At 40.9% G+C, this 25640-nt stretch overlaps 1 protein-coding gene across 1 annotated transcript; it reads right to left on the reverse strand.

Moving 5' to 3' along the window:
* Positions 1-14999: 14999 nt before the first annotated feature.
* On the reverse strand, positions 15000-24987 carry LOC137256216 (uncharacterized). The gene is made up of 3 exons (XM_067793937.1): positions 24728-24987; positions 19416-19534; positions 15000-18877 (listed from the first exon to the last, which is right to left on the reverse strand). Exons 1-3 carry the CDS (start codon positions 24765-24767, stop codon positions 18608-18610), a joined length of 429 nt encoding a protein of 142 aa, XP_067650038.1. The 5' UTR covers positions 24768-24987; the 3' UTR covers positions 15000-18607.
* Between the last annotated feature and the right edge of the window lie 653 nt (positions 24988-25640).

Below are 25640 nucleotides of genomic sequence, written 5' to 3' on the forward strand. Positions count from 1 at the left end.
CCCTGCTGGCATTATTTGAGAGCTGTAGGTAGACATTAAGAGGGAATACCTACAGAGAACAATGTGACAGACTGTGGTAGATTTAAAGACACCAACCCCATCTTTCACCTTCCCACCAACAATAACTTGACAGAATTTTATAATTAAAAGATTCATCAAGACATTTTTATATTGCTCATGAAAAACAATACTTTGAAATTCTAGGCAATAAATAAAGAGTTAATCGATTTCTAAACATGTAGCTTAGTGTCCTGCAGCATGATGGCCTATCGTTCTCACAAATCTGACGTCATAACACAAAGTTTGTTATTTCTTGCCACATTCAATATTAGATCTAGAAGGTATTGGGCTGCAAATCAAATCTGAACAACACAAAGCTGATAGAGCATGGTGACATTGCTGGGCAAGTCAGGTCGTGGACAGCTCTAACCTAGAGAGCCCATTGTGTTCATTTATTTCCCTCTATAGAGGTATAGTTTGCTGGGTACAGTCAATACTTAAGACCACCATGATGTCTATTATGTCAAATCTAGGTCACTTCAGAAAATATACTCTCCAAAAAAAGTAGGGGAACTGTACTTTCTATGTACGATTGCCAAAATTGGGAGATAATATGGGATTGAATCAGTGTTGATAAAATAATAATGGATATTTTGAGAATGCATCTTCACATGGATTTCATTCAAAGCAAAGCTGTTATCAGTCAGTTATCCCCCTTTTTAAGTGACTGGAGTATGATATGAAAATGTCAGGTTTAAAATTTTCAGGACCACCATTCAATCTTTTAGGCAGCAGTCTGTTAGTAATCAGATCTGTGGCAGTCTGTAAATAATCGGGTCTGTGTGCATGCTTTTGTGTGTGTGTGTGTGCGTGTGTGCGTGCGTGCATGTGCGCACCCACCAATGATCACCAAACAAAATTTCAGGACAGTAGGGGTAAAGGTGTCTGTGCAAACCCAATCTGCATCCACCTGTTATGACAAGCATGGGTTACTGAAGACCAAAATGAAGTAAAGTAATTGAGCAGACTTTTATATATCAAAACCGAAACCCAACATACAACAAAGCAGAAGTTCAACATATTTGAATAAGCAAATCCAACATGTAAACACCATTACAGTAATACAAGAGAATACTTCTCAAGACCAAAGGCTGTGCATGTGACAAATATCTAATCCTGTCCACAGAAAATATACCATGCTTTGTGGCGCTCTTGATGTTTAAATGGGCAGTATCAGTGTTTGTGTGTCGATTAAATCTGAAAGGTGTAGGAACTGAACACATGCTAACTTGGTGAAATCAGTAATGTAAAGAAGCAACAAAGCTCAGAGGATTGATTTTATGTCTCTTTTTATCACAGTGAGTTTGTTTACCACAGCACTCAGCAATATTCCAGCTACACAAAAGCAGTCTGCAAGTACATTCTGGGCAAGACAACCAAGTGGATGATTAACATCGATCTGCATAACTTGGGTAAGATGACAGGGAGCTTGACCACCCGATCCCCTAAGTCACTCAAAACAAGCATGTCTTGCAAAGATCACCATTCACCCAAATCTTCATTATTAAATCAAATCATGGTATATGTCGACATAACAATGGCCTGACAAGCTGCTTTTACCACTTTCTTGAAACCCTGAACGAATTGAAAACCCTTGAACATATTAAAAGGGATCCTGGATGCGTACCCATAATCCTAGGGTTTTTTTACCCAAGGGACAGTGACATCTTGAATATCCTTGACGTATATGTTCAAGAGGCAAAACAAGACATATCCCAAAAAGAATAACGGCAAACAGATCATATACAATTATTTGATTGACACAATTGGTAATGTCAATACAAGTACTGAATGAGAAATTTGAGGAGTTTATCTCACAAGATTCAAAATCAACTCAGTTTTTTAACACAATCAGAGAACTACAACTTAAAACAAAGCTCTTGAAAATATCTCACAAATAATGCATACTTCAAGTATGCTAAGTAGATGAAACAATTACTTTCTTCAACTGATGAACGAATTTGTACTAATAACAAAACAAATCTTGGAAACAACTCTGGATGATGTGTACCTTGGAGAGCAGAATAAATATGTATTATGTATTCAGTTCAGAACGCCATGAATTATTCAATCATTTCCACTATTTTTCATTTCCATTTGGACGGTGAATATGACATGCATAACCCATGGTAAACATTAGTGAAATATCAGCATACACATGTATTCCTCATCTGTCAAAACTACATTGGGAATCACAAATGGTCAGAGAAATATTTCTATGTTGATGCCTTGAATAAATCACTGAGAAATCTACATGGCCCACATGAACCGTCACCAACTACATCTTTGAATTCAGAGAATTACATCTTGTTCCTAAGTCAACAACAGGCAACATGTCTTCCATCACACATGATACATACTTGGATGCTTCTGGGATTAATGGAGGTTGTTTCCCTGTTATTTCAGAGGCATATTTGTAACTCCAGTGTAACCAGTGTACTAATGGACCTTGAGTCAGTCTGCCAGATTTTGTAGTCTTGTCTGATGTTGCCTCTCTTGCTTTCAGTTTGCTTGGGAACATTTCACTGCCTGTTTTCAAACTGTCTACATCTGTCTTGAGTTTTGATCTATTACAAGGCACTTTAGCTTTACATGGTCTACCTTGTTTCCTTCCTTGACGATGGCTTCCAAAGGAGACACTGCATCTACTAAAACAGCTGTCAGCATCTGTCATTTGTCTGTTACAGGGTTCTTTTGGTTTGGAAGGCCTGCCTTGTTTCTTCAGTTTAGGCTTTAAACAGTCAGTCTTGGTGATAACATCGGTCTTGTGTTCTGGTGACCTGTTTTTTCTTGGCCTGCCTCTTCTTTTCAGAAGTTTGTTTTCAGTATCCACATGTGACTGGATGGTATTAGTCATGACTTCTTGTTCAGTGTTTCCTATTTTCTTTGTATTAAGTCCACATTGTTGCCCATGATGGGTTTTCATACACTTGCCATTGTAGACAATGCTTTGGTTTAGAGAAGCTGTTCCCGTTCCTAACTTCTTCTTGTATTTGGGATTGCTGCAAGACTGTTCCCGACAATTGGTTGTAGCCCATGTTAAAACCTGTTTAAATCTGCCCTTTACACATGCATCAGACACTTTACCAGCTGCCTGGCAGTTTGAGAAAAGCTTTCTTTTCACTGCTTTAAATTTTGAGCGTCTGGTCCCTCGGGGTAGATTTTTGGAAGCAAAATCCTGAACAGGTTGTACTCGTGTGTTCATTAATGTCCTTGAATAGTTCAGTGACGTCCTCAGGTGACAAGCTGCAGTCATAGTGATTCCTTTGTTTGAGTCTTTGTGGTGTCTGTCCATTCTCAGAAACCATTTCAATTTTTTTCAAATTTTCCATCATTTTTGAACAATTGTTGCCAGTTGGGTGAAGGACATAGGCATGGTGATAGCTGTCACTTACACTCTCTGATGGACATTCTTCTAGTGCCCTTCCTTGCCTGGCCTTGTCTGTAAGTATCCCCTGAAGAAGGCATGTTGGTTTGTGGACACAAGTGTCACTGTCTAATGAAGCATCTTCTACCAAAGATCCTCCCAGGCAACCATTTATCAGTAAAGGGTCTAGGATATCCTCCTGGCAGTGAGGTTCTTGAGGGATACTAGTCTCACTGTCTTCTCCAAAAGATCCTCCCAGACTCCCATATACCAGTAAAGGGTCTAGGATGTCCTTTTGGCAGTGAGGTCCTTGGGGGTTACTGATCTCACTGTCATCCCTGGAAGATCCTCCCAGGTCACCATTTTCTGGTGAAGGGTCTAAGACGTCCCAGGGGCAGTGAAGGTCTTGAGTGCCACTACTGTCAGTGTCTTCTTTCAAAGTTTCTCTCAAACAAACATCTTCTCGCAAAGAGTCTAAGATGTCCCAGGGGCAGTGAAGTTCTTGAGGGTCACTACAGTGAGTGTCTTCATTCAAAGATCCTCTCAGGCAATCATTTTCTAGGAAAGGGCCTAGGATGTCTTTTAGGCAGTGAAGATCTTGTGGGACACTGTCTGTGTCACCAGCTTCCCTTGAAGATCCTCTTAGACAAACATTGACAGGTACAGAGTCTAGGACTTCTGTTAGGCAGCAAGGTTCTTGGAGGACTTTATTGTAAGCGTCTCTCCTTGAAGATGATCCAAGAGAAACAATTCCTGGTAAAGGATCTAGGATGTCTTCAAAGATGGAAGGGGTTTGTGAAACATTAGTGTCAATGTCTTCCCTTGAAGATACCATCAGAGAAACACATTCTGGTAAAGTGTCTATGATACCCTTTTGATCAGAAGATCCTCTCACAACACAAAGAGGATCTCTGTTCAGAGGAGAATCACAGTCTGAAGTTCCTTCTTCAGATAAAGTCTTTTCTAATTCACTGGCAGCAATATCCTGGGTAAAATTGTCACACATGGTCTCCAAAAGATGGTACCTTACTGTATGGTTGACAAATTTCTCAAAAAGTGTTGTTCTAAATGGACAGAACCAGCATGGAAATGCTTTGATTGGAGAAACATTTACATTAGTTACCATCTGTGATTCTTCTCCATACAAGTTCTCCCACCTGTGTACTTGCTGGTTGTGAAATTGTAGCATCTCTGAATTGTCTGTCACAAAACGACAGAAGAAACAAGCTAGCTCTTTTACAGTTTCATCTGGAAGTTCTCTTGTTACCTCGTTAAATTCTGCCTCTGTTGGGGTGCCCTCTTTCAGAAACCTTTCCTTATTAGTTCCAGGCCCTGTTTTTGCACACATATCAACAAAATCTAGCTTTTTGAAATCTCTTATATAGGAGGTGCCATCAGCCCTGAGACAGACACTGCTGTCTGGTTCGGATTCTTCAATAGAACTGTCCCGCACCTGGGAAATGCTAGAAGAGTGGCTGCACAAATGGAGCTGGCTTTCTGGTGGTTCTTCAATTTCGCAATCCGGAACCTGGGAAATGCCAGAACAGTGGCTGCAGAGATTGACAATGTTATCTGGTAGTTCTACACATTCCCAGGTGGTTCTGACACAGATACTGTTTTTTGCTGACCCTGAATCAGGATTGAGTATCAATGAAGAGACATTACTGCAGTCTCCTGCAGTATGTGAAGTGGATATTTCAGGACAAATAACATTTTGATGGCTTGAAGTTTGTAAACAGGAGGGATGAGGTAGAGTATCACTTTTGTGTGATTCTATCTGTATGTCAGACATCTCAAATGTTCCTACATTTTCCTCAATCTCATTTGCATGTCTTATGCTACAACATTCAACTCTATTGTCCGAATTACTGGAAAACTTGTCTGTGTTAGAAATCACCCCTTTATTTTTGGGAATGATTTTATTTGTTTTCACTAATTTGCTCTTAAAAATGTTTACCCTATGAGAACTTCTCATTCCCTTCGATGAGGGAAATATAGAATATTTATTCCTCTGCTTCTTTGACTTTGCACATAACTGTTTCACAACTTCATACCTGGAAAAGTGCTGTTTGTGATAGTCTTGTAGATGTTTGACTACAGCAACAATGGTGCTGGCTGTAAACAGACACATATAACAGGAAAACTCCGCTTTGTGAGTCCCCTTGCCGGAATTCCCTAGTCTCTGGGATGCATTGTTGTCTCTTTCACTCTTTGTACCCTTAGGAACAGGTGCACAAAACTCTTTTGTATCTGTATTATTCAGATCTTTGAATTGTATCTCGCAACTTTTGTAAGGACCACTCTGGTTCTGCCTTTCAGCTTCATCACTTTCATTAACTGACATGTTTTCCTGATCTTTATCTTGGTGTCCACACTTTCCTTCATCACAATTTCTTGGTTCAATTTCAGTATTATCATGACACAATTGCAAACCTGCAACATGTTTGTTCCTGGCATTGCTCAGATGTTCATCCTTCCCAATTTCAGAACTCCTTTGGAAATCTACCTGGATATTTCTCTGATTTGGTCTGGGAATCCCAACAGCTTCATCCTCAGATTCTTCTGTCATGCCTTCCACATATTTGTTTGAATCATAGACTACAAACGCACTGTTTTCAGATCTTGATGAACATTCTCCCCACTCTTCCAAAGTTCCAGAAAATATCCAATCAAATCTGTCTCGAGGCAGAGTCAGCAATCCTCCTTTCCTGTAACCACTGGATACAAGATCCTGATCCATACCAAAGTCATCACTTATAAAACTGAATACTTTGACAACAGTGCCTTCATAATCTGAGTCACAGTCAGGAACATCATCAGCTCTGCCTTGAAAGGAAAACAACATCCAATCTTCCTCTTCCTCCTCCTCCCCCGTCAGATCAATGACCTCATTCATGATACACGGACTTCCACCAACTCCGCCACCTATGTCCTGACCTTTCGAACTACTGCTGCCCTCCACTGGCATGGCCTTCTCAGTAAGCATCCTTTCCCAGTCACATTATCCTTGAATTCCTAAAACACAATAGATTTTCGGTATGTTCTGATCTGATGTTGGATTTTGAGATGATGATGTCCAAACCCTGCAACAGAAAGTGCATGTCATTATGGTGAGGGATGACTGTATTACCTTATGTTTCACACGGTGACAGGTGTGCCTAGCAACAGGTGTGCATAATGGCTGGTGTGTCTAGTGGCTGGGCTACCACCTGACAGGTGTGACTTGTGTCTGGTGTACCTGGTGGCTGGTGTGCCTAGTGGCAGGGCTACCACCTGACAGGTGTGACAAGTGTCTGGTGTGCCTAGTGGCTGGGCTACCACCTGACAGTTGTGACTAGTGTCTGGTGTGCCTAGTGGCTGGGCTGCCACCTGACAGGTGTGACTAGTGTCTGGTGTACCTGATGGCTGGTGTGCCTAGTAATAAGAGTGCCCAGTGTCTGTTGTGTCTTGTGACACAGAGCTCCAGATAAGTTGTGTATGTGTGTAAAATATGCTATAGAAAAGTTGAAATATGCAAGCGTATGAAAAAAAAACACTAAATATTTACGTTTATGCTATGGCGTTCCTAGTGGCTGGTGAGCCTGGTGACAGGTGTGCCTCATGACAGGTGTGCCTAGTGATGTGTGCCTCATGACAGGTGTACCTCGTGTCAGGTGCTTTTAGTGAAAGGTGTGCCTACTCTCAGGTGTACCTGGTGGCTGGTGTGCCTAGTGACAAGTTCTGGCTGGTGTGCCTGTGACGGTATCCTCCCATTACGCAGACAGGAAGTTCGCACTTACTTTAAAACAACAACATTTACGGTTCAATAAACAGATTAGCCACCACCTGTGACCTACACATTGTAATGGAATAGTTCAAACAAAAAAGCGAAAAAAAAGCTGAAGCTATATCAATTACACTGAAAGATGTATGAAAAGACATTAATGCAATGTAAAATCAGTTGATTTTCATAAAAAATGGTTTAAACTTCTTGTAGTCTCCTGGGCGTTGGCATCATCATAATGACACATCATGTCAATGTGGTCATCGACACGTGGAATGTTTTGCATTACTTTCTTGAATGTCAGTCGTACAGTATGCAAAGACATAAACTGTTATCATCTTTGGCTAGTACTGTTAAAATCGGAACACTGATTGGGTATTAATCTATCTTGCATATCTATGCACATCTCTCATTTACTGAAAATCAGAATGTTTTCTTAACAATAGTTACAATTTCATCGTATCCTGACATTTTTCAAATTACATGTGTTCGGTATTTCATCAATGACGTTTTGTACAGATGTAAATGAACTCGTTCAACACTTTCACATCAATGTAACCATGTAAACGTATTGGACTTACCTTCATATCGAATATTTAAAAGAACATTTTACCTAAAGAACTCAACACTGATTAATATTTTCAAGGCTTGCACTGACGCTTGTTCTGTGTGTTTGGACTAGGTAAGGCTATCAGAGAAATATACGCCTATGTACTTAAAAACACACAACACTTTCTCCGTCAACTTCAGTTGTAAATACCCCATTATTGGGCTTTTCTACGTTAGAAAACTTGTACCCAATCCTTTTCCTTGAATAAAATATGTGTCAGTCAATAAACATCAAACATCTCAATGACAAACATGTTTAAATGTTTGATTTACACCCAATCAATGTTCTCAGTAACACACCTGTTTCAGGCTCACCCTCCTTTACATACCAGACAGTGGACTGTTCCATTATACCCATAGGTGTTACCCTAATTAACCTTCTAGTTCAGTGTCTGTCAACTGACTGTCTGCCAAATGGGAGATAACCCTGGTGTCAGGTGTGCCTAGTGACTTCTGTGCCTAGTGACAGGTGCGCCTCGTGGCTGGTGTGCTCAGTGACAGGTGTGCCTGGTGGCTGGTGTGCCTAGTGACAGGTGTGTTCAGTGACAGGTGTTCTTAGTGACAGGTGTGCCTAGTGGCTGGTGTACCAAGTGACAGGTGTTCTTAGTGACAGGTGTGCCTACAGGCAAGTGATACATAAAGCACAGACGCTATTACCCTGGGTCCCGTTTCATGAAGTTATTGCAGAGGATGGTAGGACAAAAGTCCTTGTGGACAAAAGTTCCAAAAGACAAACACCACTTAGGACAAAGCCCAAATGAGGATCTCAGGACAAAACACTAAAGCATGTTCTAAATACGGTTGAAGTGACATGTTTTGATTGAATCTGTGATAATGATTCACTGGATTCTTAAATTAACTTAGAATTTTGTTTGTAAACAGTAATAAGGGTGAAGCTTTGTTACTGATGAGTTGATGTGGATGAACAGTCCAGATTAACTGACTTAAAGAGTATGCTATGAGGAGACATTGAGATCTTAGACTTATGAGATCCTTGTGAAACATGACCCTGGTTAAGCCAAGCTGCCAAGGATTAGTGAATACAGTGTATATTATAATAATCTGCCCAGTTAATGGTGTACTTGCTTATTATCACATGACCTAACAACCAGTGTGTATTTCACCTTATCACATACCTATCTATGATATGAAGCAGTTTGCCTTGTACTTGTGACAAGGCTAATAAAGAAAAAGGGGGGGTGTAATAAATGGTTTCGTATTCCACACCCTACAAAGGGGATATAGCTTATCTTTGTATAATGAATGAGCAATCAGTATCATCCTGGGTGGTAAGAAACTGGCTTTATGTCACTAAGTGCATTGTCTGCTAAACTGAACAGTTATCACATTTTATGACACAAGGTTGTATTAGAGTAGTTTCACACACTAAGCTTATATAGACGCTCCAACCTGTGACCTTTGGTTAGTATTCCCACCCATACAGATATATCTAACCTACCAAAACTGTGTAAAACACACTCACTCAACAACTTGTGTGCATAAACATAATGCCTTTCTCGGTGACAACATTCTGGTGTCTTGACATTTTACCTGTAAAACAGATGAAAACAATGAGTGAGTGAGTGAGTGAGGTTTTATGCCGCTTTTAGCAATGTTACAGCAATATCACAGCCGTGGACAACAGAAATGGACCTAATCCCCCTTGATGTTTCATTGATGATTAATTGATGCCATGTGCTCTTTGAAATATTGACAAATATAAAAATGGATATCTTAAACTCTTGACTGCTTTCCTAGAACAGAACATTTTGCCACATTAACTATGAGGATGGCTGGATATTGTTGACAATACTTGTGCTTAGTGACCTCTGCAGCCATGACAGAATTAATTACACTTTGTCGCTGTCTGAGATATCTGACTACATTTCATAATTCCCTGGTGAACCATTATGACAGGTCAGACAGAATCTAAATAAACCTGACATTCCACAGACTACAGCAGATAGCCTTTGATAAAGGGCAATTACTCTGGCAGACTAACTGATTGCCATGTATGGCAGTCACAGACAAGTGGGAAGCTAGCCTCAAGGCAATTAGGTTTAGCCTAAATGGTTAGTACGTCTTTGTTTTATCACAAAGTTTTAGCTGAAGCTATACTGACTTTTGCTGAGAAGCACACTTGTAACCAGTAACAAACTGGTGTCAGATCAAACTCTAGATCTAGCACGATCTTTTCATGGCATCCAACATACAGCATCATGGCATGTGGAATATCACCACACTGAGTAACTGATGAGTGAATCGTCAGTGACATAAGTAAAGTGTCATAACTGCCTCACATAAAGCATCTCAACAGCCTCATGTAAAGTGTCATAACTTAGTCAAGAAAAGTGTCAGGTAAGATATAATACCTGACCAAAAATAACATCATAATGGTCTCAGGTAAAATGTCATAATGACCACAGGCAAAATGTGAAGTGAAGTGTCATAATGGCCTCAAGTAAGTCATAATGGCCTTAATGAAGTGTCATAATGGCCTCAAGTAAGTCATAATGGCCTCAAGTAAGTCATAATGGCCTCAGAGAAAATGCTATATTGGCCCAAAGTAAATTGTCATAATGGCTTCACGTAAAATCTCATAATGGCCTCAGAAGAAATGTCATACAAGCCTGAGGCAGTGTGTCACAATGGCCTCAGGTAAAATGTCATCATGCCCACAGGTAAAATGTCATAATGGCCACAGGTAAAATGTCATAATGGCCACAGGTAAAATGTCATAATGGCCACAGGTAAAATGTCATAATGGCCACAGGTAAAATGTCATAATGGCCTCTGGCTAATTCATAATGGTATGAAATGTAAAGTGAAAATGGCCTCAGGTAAAAAGTCAAAATGGTCTTGATAATGATCAGTGAATATCAAGTGTAAACAAGACAAGTACAGAGTACATGTTAGAAGTTGTTATTCAAATGTAATCTCTTTGTAACCTGTGTAGATGGAGTTACAATGTTTCAACCAACAAGCTGCAATGTTCTCTGTAGTGACATGGTGTAAGCCCTAACCCGATGATGAAACTTTTCATTTCAAATTAATAATTTTGCTAGTGGTAAAAGCTCTGCCACAACCTCATACACATCAAAGTTGCAATTTGTAACTGCAAAAGATTTTCATGGTCGAGTGTGAGAGTATTTTGTACTTTACTAAGAAAGTGTAATCCCAAATACAATGTATGTTACAGTATAGTCTCCTTGATGCTGTACTGGTGTATATATATGGGATAAAGTCACTGGGTGCTGTGAAATTCTGAACTGGGCACCAGCAATGTTAATTTTATTTCTTGTCACATAAACAATATTTCATATACCTCTACCTAGTATACAATTAATGTGTCATGATAAATGAGGGGCCTTTTGTTTTAATTTATTTTTGGTGGCCATTTGATATTTTAAGGATATTCACTTTATTCTTCGAGGAGGCATTGAACTACTCCACTTTCACTCATTAGACAATCTAGGAACTACATGTAAGTTGAATATATGGTACCTGACAGTACCTTGTGTAATACTCAATATATCTCCTGCCTAATTGTTATGTATTTGCCATGATAATGCCCCACCCAGCGACAGGCGTCTCAGTATATCACCGTATGCCCTGCCTAATGACGCTGGTATATCTGGCTAATGTATCCGCCAGTGACAGGTATACCAGTAAACCACATCATACATTGTGCTAATGACCACTGTATATCATCATTACGCCCATTTTATGGCAGTGTGGAAACTTCTGAATGGCTTTGTTCTGTGCGGTTTGAAACGAAAGCCTCGCGCTTCACTGTCGAAATTTTCACACGTAGCCGCCCAATTCAGTATCCAACGATACACGATTTGTAACCTTTGATCTGTTAACTGGTCAACTTGCCCCCGACCTGACGGGCATCAACAAGTACACTGCCTCGAAACAAGGTGGTGTCAGGCCAGAATTCACAGCAATCTGGCGTTATTAAAACTTGTTATGCACCAGAAACCATTTATCGGTATACCAGCACTCTTCATAAGTACATATCTCTGATTTTACAAGAAAGGTACATAGTCGCGGGGATTGTAGTCTCATATCCGTCATTTTACCTACACACCATATTTTGCACATCTTCTCTGAGACCTTCGAGTTTACCGGCGTACGATGCAGAGCTGCTGATTGGGCTGTTTCTGAGGTGCATGAACGGGGGCCGGATCAAAACCATTTGTGTCATTTATCGGTTGGTGCTTCCTTAACAATTTCGTTGCAAATGTTTGGAAAAGGTGTCTTATCAATGTTGTATAAGAAACACATACATAATCGATTGCCCTGTACAACTAGTTCTACATTCTGTTACGATGAACCACTCGTTATTTCAACTTCGTCTTCTGTCTTCAGATGTCACGACTAAGAAAAACAACCGACCAATGTCTATTAATGTTTCTCAGATCGGCGAGAGAAATTCTACTCTGACATGCAGACGGGACAAGGAGATGGAGAAGTCCCTAAGAAACAAATTAGACAGGAGTCCTGTTCGAGTTTGGATTGCCTATCACAGCAGAGAGTAACAGTTGTCTTGGGTTCCTTTTGGATATTGTGCGGTAGATAAATATTTCTAATAGTTTTAAATGAGTTTATGAGTGGGACTAAATGTCATTATAGAAACAAAGCTTAAGAATAGGCTCCTGGCATAATTACCTAATAGAATCTCTGTGGCATCCGAGAAGCCTGCATGTGGGAGTTAGTCAAGGACGCCAAGTTATCGCCAAACGGATCATGTTAATAGCGATCCCATGTCAATTACACGCTGGTAAAAGTTTTCCCTGGAGATGTCGGATGTTACAGGAGGGTATGGGCAATAAATGATTCATGACTAAAGTGCATGTTAGATATGAGCATGCAACCACCATGGCCGTCGTACAGACCCGAGGTTAACATTGGTCTGATATATAATCATGTAAAAGATGAACGAGCCTAACTGGTAATAATGCCATGTTTGACTAAACGACAAAATGCCAATATCAACAAAGAGGAACCCCCTTGGATACGATGCCTGTTTGACTAAACGACGAAATGCCAGTATCAACAAAGAGGAACCCCTGGATACGATGACTGTTTCCAATGTATGCCTAGTCTGTGATACAGATCCTGAAACAAATAAATTCAAGAAACATGTGACAAATCTCGAGTTCCACAGAGATGAAGAAAGACATTGGTCTCCTTTTAATTCAATTTTGTGATTTTGTTTTGTACAGGGAGTTTATTTCTGTAAAATATGTCTATTTCAGAGACAGGATGTTCCTCGAATGTTTGCCTTAAAATGCGAGTAACGGGATCGGGTGTTCAGGCTTTCTGACTTTGTTGATGTGCACATCGATGTTCATGACGTCAGGCTCGAGTCACTGGATTGTCTCGCCCATATTCAATTATTGTATTGTAATGTATCTGAATTCATTTGAGGAGACGTTTGATTTCAAGTTACTATTCCAGAGAGTCTGCCGGGTAGCCTAGTGGTTAAAGTGTTCGCTCGTCACCCCGAAGACCCGGTTTCGAGTCTCTACATGGATACAATGTGTGAAGTCCACTTCTCGTGTCCATCGTCCTGATATTGCTGGAATATTTCCATAATCATCGTAAAACTAAATTCACTCACTACCAGTCCTGTGTTAACGTAGTATCCAGCAGGTTGATATCCTGCACTGATAGGTCACTGGTCCACAAGTCCCAAAGGTGCTCGATGGGATTGATATCCAGATATATCTCTGGCCAAGGAATTGTATTGGTTGCATTCTGACGTAAATAATCAGCTACTGCCCATGGACGGTAGGGTCTAGCATAATAGTCCATGAATACTAGTCTGGTTGCCAAGCGATGGTTATCAAGACGTGGAATTACAACCCGTTTAAGCATGCCACCTTGATGTTTGGTTCCATTACGTGGGCCTCGGACTGAAATGAGGTCCAGCTTTCTCTAATGGGAATTCATTGTCCAGAATCAGTAATGTTTTGTCGGTGTAATAGGTCAGTCATTCTTGCAATGGTCAGCACATTTTGGATTATGCTATGGGAGTTTAATTCTGACCACTGTGCATTTGACCAGATTTTGAATGGTACCAGTGTACACTTATCAGATGGGTACACAAAATTCGTGGTCTACCAGTTGTCAACCTACCACGAGATAGATGGCTGAGTGGGTTAGATCGCTGACTTTGTGATTAGGTTCATCTCACTATATGTGTGGGTTCGATTCCCGGGTCAGACTCATCCTAAAGAAGTACTAGAATTTCTACTCCGCTGCTAAACTGTATTCCCTAACACAACATTTGTAATATACTTTGGGGCTGACTTACAAACGCTCATTTTCACTGAGGATGATTCACATGGTGTTGGGACTTGGGTGTCGGGTGTTGGGTGTCGGGTGTCGGTTGTCCTTAATCCCCAAGGAAACGATGGCGGCTTCCAAACGTCTCGATCCAGGTTTTCAGTAACCGGGTGGTGGGGTAGACTAGTGGTTAAAGCGTTCGCTCATCACGTCAAAGACCCAGGTTCGATTCTCTACATATGAATGAGTTTGTAAGCCGTGATGTTACTAAATATTGCTTAAAGCGGTGCAAAATTAAATTCACTCCCACACAGTGTTCCCGGCTGTTCAATACTGGTTTCATAAATAACTATACAGAATGGGATTGACATGTTCTAGACAATCCAACATGTTTCAGGTGATGTGCATGATAGGACATGGAAGTGACTTCCTCATGCAATTGCCTTCAACCGCACGCGCGTGGACAGGTATTTGTACTGTAAAGGTTCATAAATGGCATTCATTTTCGGTATGATCATGCTGTGCTCAGCAATATTCCAGCTACACGACGCCGGTCCTTAATGGTCCAGTCAGGAAAACTCAGTCCAGTGATTGACATGATGAACATCAATCGGCGTAATTGGGATATCGTGACATGCATCGACGTTCCATGCTAAAGAACAGATGTTTGTTATAACAACGTGTTGTTGTGTCTTTATCAACAACAGGTCCAATATGATTTCCTCCACGCCCTAAGGATAAGCTTTGTACATGAGTGTTTTTCACCACACAAGATCAGCAGCTAGTTGGCTAGGTAATCAATCGGGGCTTCGTCACTGATCTTGCCTGTTCGACTCTCCATATCTAAGCAGATATCTACGCGCTAAGAACAGGTCTTTTCTTTTTAAGAATAAACAAGAACAGTTCTTACAAAATCTGTATTTATTCAAATAAACAAACAAACAAAACGTTTTGGGCATAAATTGAGCTTCTACTTAACAAAACATAATCTTAGTAACAGGTGTGTAAAAAACCATAAATGTTATCCACCTTCAACAACTTAAACACTTGGATAACCAGATAACACGATGAAAAGGCGTGTATAACGCTGTTAGCATCTAGTTTTGAAATAATTTTGATACTGCCTTTGATACGAGTTGATGTGATTATGGGCTTGTTGGGTTGGAGTAATGATCGCGTTTATGTATACACAGGTCACATGTATTGTCTTTGCAAGTGTCGGTGAACTGTTTTGTTACCTTAGAGCCTACCCTATACAGCGAACGCATGCACTATTTTACTTCCGTGTGTACACAGATTTACCTTAGTAACGATACACACATATTTATGCTCTATGGAAACGCATTTGCTCAGGTAAGTTTGTTTGGTTTTTAACGCTGCAGTCAGCAATATTCCAGTTACAGTCTGTGTGTCAGTTGAAGGGACCTTCGTATTTAAAATACTTCGAGTTATTCGAAGCATGACATCAACGAAAATTGGCGATAAAAAAGATCAAGCATTGACTTCGAGACAACCGTGGTTTCGACACAACGATGGCGATGGCCGCCAGTAAATAGTCGAGTCTGGGAAGACAATCCAGCGATTGACATCATGATCATCGCTGCAGATCAAGTCTAAAATGGATTTTGTGAGTGAGTAAGGTTTTACAACGCTCTTAGCAATATGCCCGCAATATCACGGAACTCCAGAAATGGGCTTCACATAGTGTACCCATGTGGCGAATGGAACATGTATCTTCGGCGTGAGAAGCGAACGTTTTAACCACTTGACTACCCATTGCCCCGGGGTAAGTGAGTAATATCACCCTATAACTCCCGGAGGAACTTGTATACCTATCTCGCCGGTGACACAGTACTGTAATTACACAAACGCAGATTTGCTCCAGACGAACGAAAGTCAAGTGAAGGGACCCCAACCCTGCTGACGTCAGCATCGCATACACAGCTATATAAACACTCATTTAGTACTTCCCGCAAACAGACGAACCAAACCTTCTCCTGGCTTCAGCGTACCACAAAACTAATGGAAAACATTTCTGTCAAATCGGGAAAATGTCAGGCTGGTCAGTGTGATCGAGCCCTCTCTCCAGGGTGTCCCAGATTGCCTATTTATTTTCCAGCTATTCTTGTCGTAGGAAGAACCATTTGTACAGATGTGTGGTGGGAGGATACTTTGTGAGGACACCAAGATGTCCATCTTCATGTCTTTAGATCCACCTCTAAACTAGATACCCACATTAAGTGCCATTACACCATTTCAATAACCATGCAGAGGCATGACAGTTTTATTCGGACTTAGTCAGGTTTTCCTCTTAACTTAGCGTGTCATGTCTTCAATACAATAATGGATATTAATACAATGGATATTCGACGTTTTTGTAACTAGACGTCCGATGTTTTCTTGACACTACACCAGGGTGACAAATATATGCATGTCCTCAAACTCGGTCCTGCTTCCCTACTGAGTCTGACACACCGTGAACGTTATGACGTGATGACGTCACAATACTGTGCAAAGATTAAATCTGAGTTGAAAGAGTCGTTTGTAATGGTCATCATCTTAAAGTACTGTTCCTAAAACAGCGGGCAAACAGCGGATCGAGCAGAGACAAGCGTGTTCGAGAAAGCCTTAACTCGAGATGCTACTTATAACGATAGATCGGTATATCGTCTCTAATACGATCAATTTTATTAATAGGACGATAGGCACCAACGCTGGGTTTCAGTTCTGGAAATATATATGCCAACAATTCGGTGATCCTGGAATTCTCCTTGACAACCAGTCTGCTGCTGGCTACTGGAAGTAATATTTGGCAACAATGCGAGTAATCAATTGCAATAAGCAGGAGGATATGGAATCTGTATCGTTGAATACCCAAAAGGCCGATTCCAAAGAGGCATGATCTAAGAACATGATAATTGCAGTGGCATTATATACGCCATTTAGTATCACTTACAGTCGGACAAAAAGCGCTGCGGATTCCTTAATCAAATTTGCTGGGACCACGAATCGACCGGGTCGAGATTTGGTTTAACAGTCCTTTAGCACAGCACTCAGAAACGACTGTCGAAGAGTTCGCTTTGTCTTCACGACCACCCATTACAGGGATTAAATTTCAACAAATCAATCGTGACGTCCCAGCGACACTGATATCGACCGCGAAGTCCCGGATGTAGCATCTCCGTGGTATAACGTCGATAGCAATCTGCAGAAAGTGGGCACGTGCATGGCCAAGTTTAACGGAAATCACGTCGACAGATGCATGTGTTGTGGGCAGAAATGGATGGTTAGTTTAGGATATTACCTTGGCAAGAGGCGAAATTAATCTAGGCAATAGACAGCAGTTTCACTAATTTACTCTGGGTATATGGTTGCACACTATTAGCCACATCGGTTATTCGGTGCACATCTTCATATAATTTATCATAATTGAACGAATGGCATTGTACATTACATTGGGTAATCGAGGGTGTACCAAATGAAAGGATGTGTGTGCAGGTTTAGCATAAGATAAGCAAATCTGTCGGACACCCTGTAGAGCGGTATTCTCCATAATCTGGACTACTCTCAGTCCCGGAAATGGTTCTAAAGCTGTAAGAAAATGCTTTATAACCCGGACTTTCTCAATCTCTCAATTGTAAGGGACAGAGAGAAGGGGGGGGGGGGGCTGTCGGGGCTATCTCACGCTAAGCGCCTAGCACCTACCCACCTGCTGCAATCACTTTGATAATCCAGATTATTTCTGCGTCAAGTTCTATGGCCTGATATCAACGCGGCTGCACTTGTCAGCGATATATTACGTTTGAGTGGGATCAGTAATACTTCCCATTGCGCCGTGTCTATGGTTTCTATCGACACTCAAAGCACAGAGCTTTGATTAAATGGTAGTCCTGAAAACAGGCACCAGATGGTGGTGAAGAGTCCGGATCCCTATTGTAATACAGGAAGGATCCATATTGTAATACATGAACTACAATAAATTAAGAGATCTGGGAAAGTAATATCGGTAAACAATGGTCATAGCAAGTGTATATGTACACGTATAACATAATCAGCGCTCAACGACGACATATATCCACACGCATATAGAACACTGGTTTTGCATGATCCTCCTTACTTCTCGGCAAATAGCTCTTGCACTGATCTTTTCCGTTCTCGAATGGTGTCTTTCGAATCCGTTTTGCAAAGTTTGTCTTCACTCGGATCCTAGTAACCTCATTCGGATGTGCTCGGCACATTCCGCCAACAACCGTGGCTATTAATGGCGTCGTGACGGTAAACCGTAATTGCCAGATTCCATCGAAATTAGTGCGTAGAACACGAAATCCGTTTAACAAGAAACGCTATTCCGCGGTACGCCGTAATTAGATGTACACTTCCCTTTGAGAACCAACAACCAAACGCAAACAATTTGAACTGCCATATGAGAATAACAGAAAACAATTCCAATATAGAATCGTCCTGTTCGACGTCAAGCGAGACAGGCCGGGTGGTCATAATGGGAGAGTCCGTTAATGATCCAATATACGTCCAACAACAATTCCAAAGATGAGAATAAGAAGCATCCCTATATTTATGACGTCACTGCGTCCGCCATTACACATGTCTCTGTCGTCACAACACTGGCGTTTAATACAGCCAAGCACGTGGTGGTTCTTCCGAGTGGTACAGTCGGAAAACTGGTTGTCCGTGACGGGGACGCATGCCCCAGCAGAACAGGTTCTAATCACAGACCTGTGGATATTGCCTGTGTGGTTCTGGTCCAACGAGTACTCCACTTTCTGCAACACAACAGGGAAGGCATGAATATCAGTGGGATAATACGTAAATGATATTTGATATTTTGATTTTTTAAATTTAGGTTGGGGGTGAAAACATATTCGTGTCAACAACATTTTTAAAGTGAACAGTACTTGTTAACAACATTCTCACCACGAAGGGCGTTGTTTATATTCTCATCATGAATTCGAAGGCGGCAGGTGAACAAAATTCTCACCATGAACGGCATTGGTTAACACTCTCACCATGAAGCCGGCAGGTCAACACCATTCCCACCATCTATAGAGGGCAGGTCAACAACATTCCCACCATTAATAGAGGGCAGGTCAACAACATTCCCACCATTTATAGAGGGCAGGTCAACAGCATTCTTACTGTGAGGCCGGTAGGTCAACAACATTCTCACCACCAAGCCGGCAGGTTCTCACCACAAAGGTGCCTATCAACCAATCTCACAAATGGACAAATCAACCAGTCTCACGGCGAATTTGGCAAATCAACCAATCTCTCCATTTAAAGGGTCAAGGCACCGAATCTCACCATGCAAGAGCTCCGATCCGAGGCGCAGGTCATCTTCGCAGCTTTGTAGTTTCCATCCGGGTCCTCGTCACAGTTGTCTGCTATGCACTTCCAGCACTGGAGGGAGGCTGCGCACTCAACTGGAACGGAACAGGACATGATGACGACTTCCGATTGCAAAAAAGAATTTACAGCTTCGCCATTGGTTGATCAAACATCCTAAACTGTGTATGACGACGAGCTAAACAGCAGCATTGCCAGCCTCGTGCGATAAAGGATTGCTTTCAGGAAGTAATATTGTTTCACTGACAAGCGTTAGTATATGTAATAGTGTCTAAATGTATCTTCGATGGCATGAGATAATGCCACATATGAGCAGTGTCAGATCAGCAGTGTTAATTTCCAGCCTGTCAGCCAGACAGGCAACTCATCAACTCCCTCGCCTTGAAACTAGTTGCCTCTTCTTAAAGAACCCAAATTGTAGCATGTGCTATTGTTTGTGCTTACACTTTCCCGGTGAAATACAGATACGAGTACTTGTGGTCGGTTTAGTCCCATACTGGATTCGAACCCATACTCTCAGAATGAAGCACCTATACTGAAACACACGGTCCGCGATCATATATCCACTCTACTCGTCACTACATGGTTGGAATAATGCCGTTGTGACATAAAGTCCAACTACACCCACTCAGTATACGACAAGAAATTGAGTTTAACTACTGGTAACTCATTGATGTAACTACACCCACTCAGTATACGACAAGAAATTGAGTTTAACTACTGGTAACTCATTGATGTAACTACACCCACTCAGTATACACAAGAAATTGAGTTTGACTACTGGTAACTCATTGATGTAACTACTCGTCTTAAAAGTAACAGTCGACCATTTGTGGTTCATTCCCATTATGACTACTCCCAGTTTGACTACCCGTCCAATATACAACTTGTTCCAGTCCAGTGGTTTTTAATTGCTAGCTCTCTCCCCTCCATCAAAGGTAGACTGTTCCATCGATATCTTCCCATTGTGACTACTCCAAGTTTCTCATCAACATAACACATACGTTCCAACAGCACCATAAACAGGCCCCCCTAAGTAATTGAAGGAATGACAGCTTGATAAACAACTGTAGCTGTACCGGGTTCATAAATATTTATTCAGCTAATTACATAGGTAATTATATTTAGATATATATGTAGCTATACATGATGTACACCTTATAGTAAGCGAATTAAGAATAATAACTGACATCTCAATGAAACTTCTGGCGTCAACATTTCTTCTTTTTCAGTTTACAATTTGTATTTACAAAAACTGTTTTGCAACATAACCTGCTGCCCGAACAAATTCAATGGGCGACTTCTGTTGTCTCTGGAGCTGATCCTGCAAGCGACGGATGCGAGCATCTAAATCTCTGTACATTCTTTTCCTTGGTGGTGCAGGTGCTCCATACTCCAGATGGGCAATCTTTCTATCCGGGGCCTCGATTCTCTTGATCGCCTCGATGAATTCAAAAATATGAGGGTGACTGTGTCTGATGCTCTGGTTGAGCGAGTGGTGAAAACCCTCGAGGTGATACGTGTCAAAATCAAAATCAAAATATGTGTAACTGGGTCTCATATACTTGTTGGTAAATATGGTAGTTAAAACGTTTTATTTTTTTTAATCAGAGTAGAGGGATTACCTTAGCTTGGATTGTACAGGAGTGATCTCCAAATATGTCCGGTTTTCAAAACAAATGAAAGAATGAGAGAAGCGTGAGTATCTATCTTTGATCAGAGTAGAAGGATTATCATAGCTTGGGTACTTTCAAAACAATCAATCTGGGCCCACTTGCACAAAACGATCTTAGAGCTACAATTATTGTAAATTCTTAAGATGGCGAGCTTACGCTTCGGCTACAATCGCCATCCACTTGCACAAAGCGACTGTAGGCTAAGATCATTGTACGTTACAATCAAAACTTACAACTGGTCGGAACCAATTGTAAGGAGCTAAGATCATTGTACTCAGTAGCAAAATGGCGTGCAAGTTGGTGTCAGTTTCACGGAAATGATTAGCTTTACGTTTGGGGATTGCTTTTATATTGCATAAAACTGTATGATTCGCCTCGACACTGCAACAACACGGAGAATGCAACATCGATGTAACGTCTGAAATACCGTTATTTGAGGTAGTGAACAACATCATTATCGCGTCGATATCATAGAGTACAATTCTCATCCGATTCAGTGCTGGAAAAAGTATGAACACCATACCTTTTTGAAAAACAAGGAAAGGATAGTAACGAAAGGTGTCTCCATGCGATTAGCAGTGGCCATGACCTTTTCAATAACTCAAGGGCAGCTAATCTTGATTTTCACGCAAGATGGGACTGGTTTCCCTTTGCGTATTATACCGTTGCCGTAAAATCTGCCATGCCCAAATACAATGTATGTTATATTGTGACAGCGCAGATCTCCACATATATTTCTTTTCGATCATAGATGTGTCAATAATGTACAGTTGGTTAACGTACAAATTTATGCTTCTTTCTGACGAGATAATAGAGTTTTAATCTATGCATTTTAAATATAATACAATTTGAAGTATTCTTCAAACAGGAAAATACACTTGCTGAGGCATGTGAAATTTGCGTAAAAACGTTTTTTAACAAAAAGAAAAAATAATTATCAACACAATAGCGTAACGCAGTTAACATACTGTAGATAAGTATTTAACAACATATACAAGACACATGGAACAATAACGTTTTCATATTTCCCTGTCATGCATTTTCCACAACACGCCCACTTTCATGTCACGCTTTCATATATTTACACATCTAATGCTTGTGGGATATATTTGGGATTTTACTCCAAAGAACACCAACCAGATGCCACTCACAGACTCATTGACAGCCATTGACAAATCATGATACATTTAGGTGTTGTATCATAAGGACATTTTGTTTTTAATTTATGTTATCTCTTAATTTTCATGAGTACTAGGTCAGTAACTCAAAACCCAAATTTGTTAATGTACTTGTTTGTATTTCAATATTTTATCATAAAACGTGATATTTCTGTGGTTGCAGTATGACATTCTTAGTTCATAAATAATATTAGAATGTAGAAAAATTAGAGAATAGCCCACGAGGTACGAGTTACCATATATCTTCCACGCTATCATTACAAAGATTTGTGGGGTGTTTTTGCAAGGTGCGGTTAAGGCAGGAATGTCAGTTGCGTGCAGTAACCAGTTCCACATTTTATTTTCGCTGCATTATTTACGCACTTGAAGACAACTGTAGACAGGAGTCGAGTTTAAGAAAGTTCTACCTCCAACGTTGAAGAGTTCGATCTTAGTTAAGATTGCGATCTTAAGCCCATGCTGTCTTAAGATCGTCTTTGTGCAAGTGGATTAGGGCAATTGTACGGTGATGGTAAAGTTGATTGTAGGGGCCTAAGATTGATTGTAACTAAGATTGCTCTGTGCAAGTGGGCCCTGTACTTTAAATTTTCAAAGTACCTCAGTTTGGGTTGTAGAGGAGTGATCTCCAAACTGGGAATAATCAGCTATACGGGTACAGTACATTATCAAGTGCAGGGGTGGTCCATTATATGTGTATTTTCATTAGTAGTCATAAAGGGAGTAGTCATAATGGGAGTAGTCATAATGGGAAGATACCCCATTTGTGAGAACATGCTGAGTGGTCAGTAAACATGAAGAAACAAAGTACAGTGACATCCACATTTTGGCAGAGAGTTCATCCACTGTAACCTGTATTTCCGTTAGACATATGTTTTGACAAATGTAAAATGTAGAGAAGCTCTAGTGCCTTAATAAATCAGAAATCTCCGCTAAATATGAAATTAAATACACGGTTCAGTCATACAGTGACGAATATATTTAACCCATCCTGGCTGAAATTTTACCAGTCACGGAATCGCTGAAATATGTGTAAAGGATGAAAGATATATATTCTCCTTTTGATACCGAAACGATAATTTTCCGAAGGAAACTGGCCTGAATAATAATAGATTTTTGTGGATCTCAAAGAGTTTGTTTATTTTTTCCTGTCACAGATAGCAAAGTCATGATGTCTTCATCGCGCTAGTTAAAACATGCCACACGCCACCTCATCAACTCTATCTAATATTAATAATGGTTTAATATTAATTGTAGAATTAACTCATTGTTTTTGTTGCAATTCAAAACATCACACGATACAGGTCTATAAAAAACCCGTTGAGGTTCGTGTATCTTGTCATTCTAGAGGCGTGAAGTATCACTCATATGCCAGTCTGTGCATTGTCTGTTATCCTGGTTGACGGTTACAGTAACCGAGTGCTGGTGGTGTTCTAGCAGAGGCTGTATCTCTTTCCGATATAAATGGCATTACCCACAGAAGACTTACTTCTACCAAAAGAATATAAAACGACTGGTCCCTGATCAATTTCAAGCAATGTGCGAAGCATCATGGTTGAGAGACTGTCCCACTGGTTTCTGTGATCAGCCATGATGTATTGGTATTGCACCGGGCCTTATAAGTAGGTTTATTGATGTTTATTCCCTATCTGTAAATGTACATGACTTGGTACTTAAACACCCATTATACTGACACCAAATGGGCGTGTACGGCGGTGAAAGCTCTCATTTAAAAGGCAGCACACGCGATGGAAAAATCTATATTCCTATTTTGACTCGAGTTTCGTTGTGTAATAACTATCAGTTTGATTTACTCAACATTCGCTGGTTGAAATAGACATGAGACACTGGCGCTGTAGACGATCCAGAATTTGAGTGGGGTTGGGATCACCCCACAGATCTCCCCCTCCCCTATCTCTCTGGATCAGCCAGCTGTGTTGGGGGGAGCGGGCACGTCATTCCCGTTGTTGAGAATCTGAATGACTCTATCGTTCGTCACACGTGTCAGGCTGTATTGTATCGATGTAGTTGGTCACGAACGCGGACATGCACGGCACTAACACCATTCATACTCGGCCGCTGCGTGGCGATAATTAAAACGAGGCTGATAGGAGTAATATTTACAAAATCACCAACAGGCCATACGGACAGGGATCCCAACGTAATCGATCTATTGACTGACATAACAAAACGACAACTTTAAAGTGAAGCAGTATTTGAGCTTCTACCAACCCGACGAACGTGCAGCTTGAAGCAAACCTACACCGAGAAGTGACCTACTCGTGTAAGGTACACCAGTCAGCTTGAAACTGACAACTTGCTGCGGAAGTTTGTTCCTTCTCTCATCCCAGCTCGGCAGGTCGCATATGCAACTTGGTGAAACAGATAAGCCCGGGCAGTATAGAGTATATTCACCTACCTGCTGACAACAGAAGTATCAACCGACAGGAAAAGAGCATGTTGACGTCTGTACCACCGTGTTCATTAGAAAATCTAGCAGGAGAACTTGAGACGAGTCCACACACAACGTCACAGCACTGTTTAATTCGCTGTATCTAGACCGTGAAATATCGGCTCAAAATAGCTTCCTCCGTTTGCGCTTGTGTGAAATGTAAAGCCCTATAGCCTCAACGGTGAGTGCTCCTCGCCTGTATGCTATGGACACCCGCTGCAGTGTATGATTGCCCCATGTCCGCTGCTCTTAACATTGCAATTAACATGATTATTTAGGATGGCTGCAAATTGCGTGCTGGCTGGTGAGATTGACATTCCTCGTTAAGATGAAACGGGACCCGTCGAAGTATTTCTGCATGGTAAAGTACGATGAAAAAGTTCCACCTCGTGGCTCAGTGTGGGCTATTAAGAATTTTACGAGCTTTGGTAGTTACCCTGGTTCCAGGTCTAAAAGCCCTGAGAATTAACATAGGGAATATCACATTATACCACTCTAGACTTACATTTAGTCTCTGATTTGAAAACATAATAATGCTGAATATGTTGATTTGATGTGGAAACAATACAGAATTGGAGGAGGTTTATGTACTAAAGACCCCGAAGCAAAATATCCGCAGCTATAAAGCAAGTCGTGAACCTTTCGCAAGTCTAGATTTCTTCTGATAGTTTTAAAAATTCTCAAGTCTCTTTTCTAAGATGTGTCAAAAGGAAATTTAAACAAAACAAATTCAATATCTGCATTGTGCAAGACGTGATGTTACTTTGACTTGACGCCAAACTTGAATAAATGTTGCAGATATCCATGGGAGGAAAGGTTTGGCTATTTTGTGTATATCCCGGGGGGCCGTATAACCAGGAGTTTAGCTCGTCACGTGTAG

Source organism: Haliotis asinina, chromosome 11 (genome assembly GCF_037392515.1).
Source record: "Haliotis asinina isolate JCU_RB_2024 chromosome 11, JCU_Hal_asi_v2, whole genome shotgun sequence".
NCBI lineage: Eukaryota > Metazoa > Mollusca > Gastropoda > Lepetellida > Haliotidae > Haliotis > Haliotis asinina.

Coding starts and splice junctions, on each gene's coding strand:
- LOC137256216 (XM_067793937.1), bottom strand. CDS start 24,767: ATGCTCTTTTCCTGTCGGTTGATACTTCTGTTGTCAGCAG. Junction 19,535..24,727: donor GATACTTCTGTTGTCAGCAG/GTAGGTGAATAT, acceptor GTTCCGTTCCAG/TTGAGTGCGCAGCCTCCCTC. Junction 18,878..19,415: donor CGGATCGGAGCTCTTGCATG/GTGAGATTCGGT, acceptor GTTGTGTTGCAG/AAAGTGGAGTACTCGTTGGA.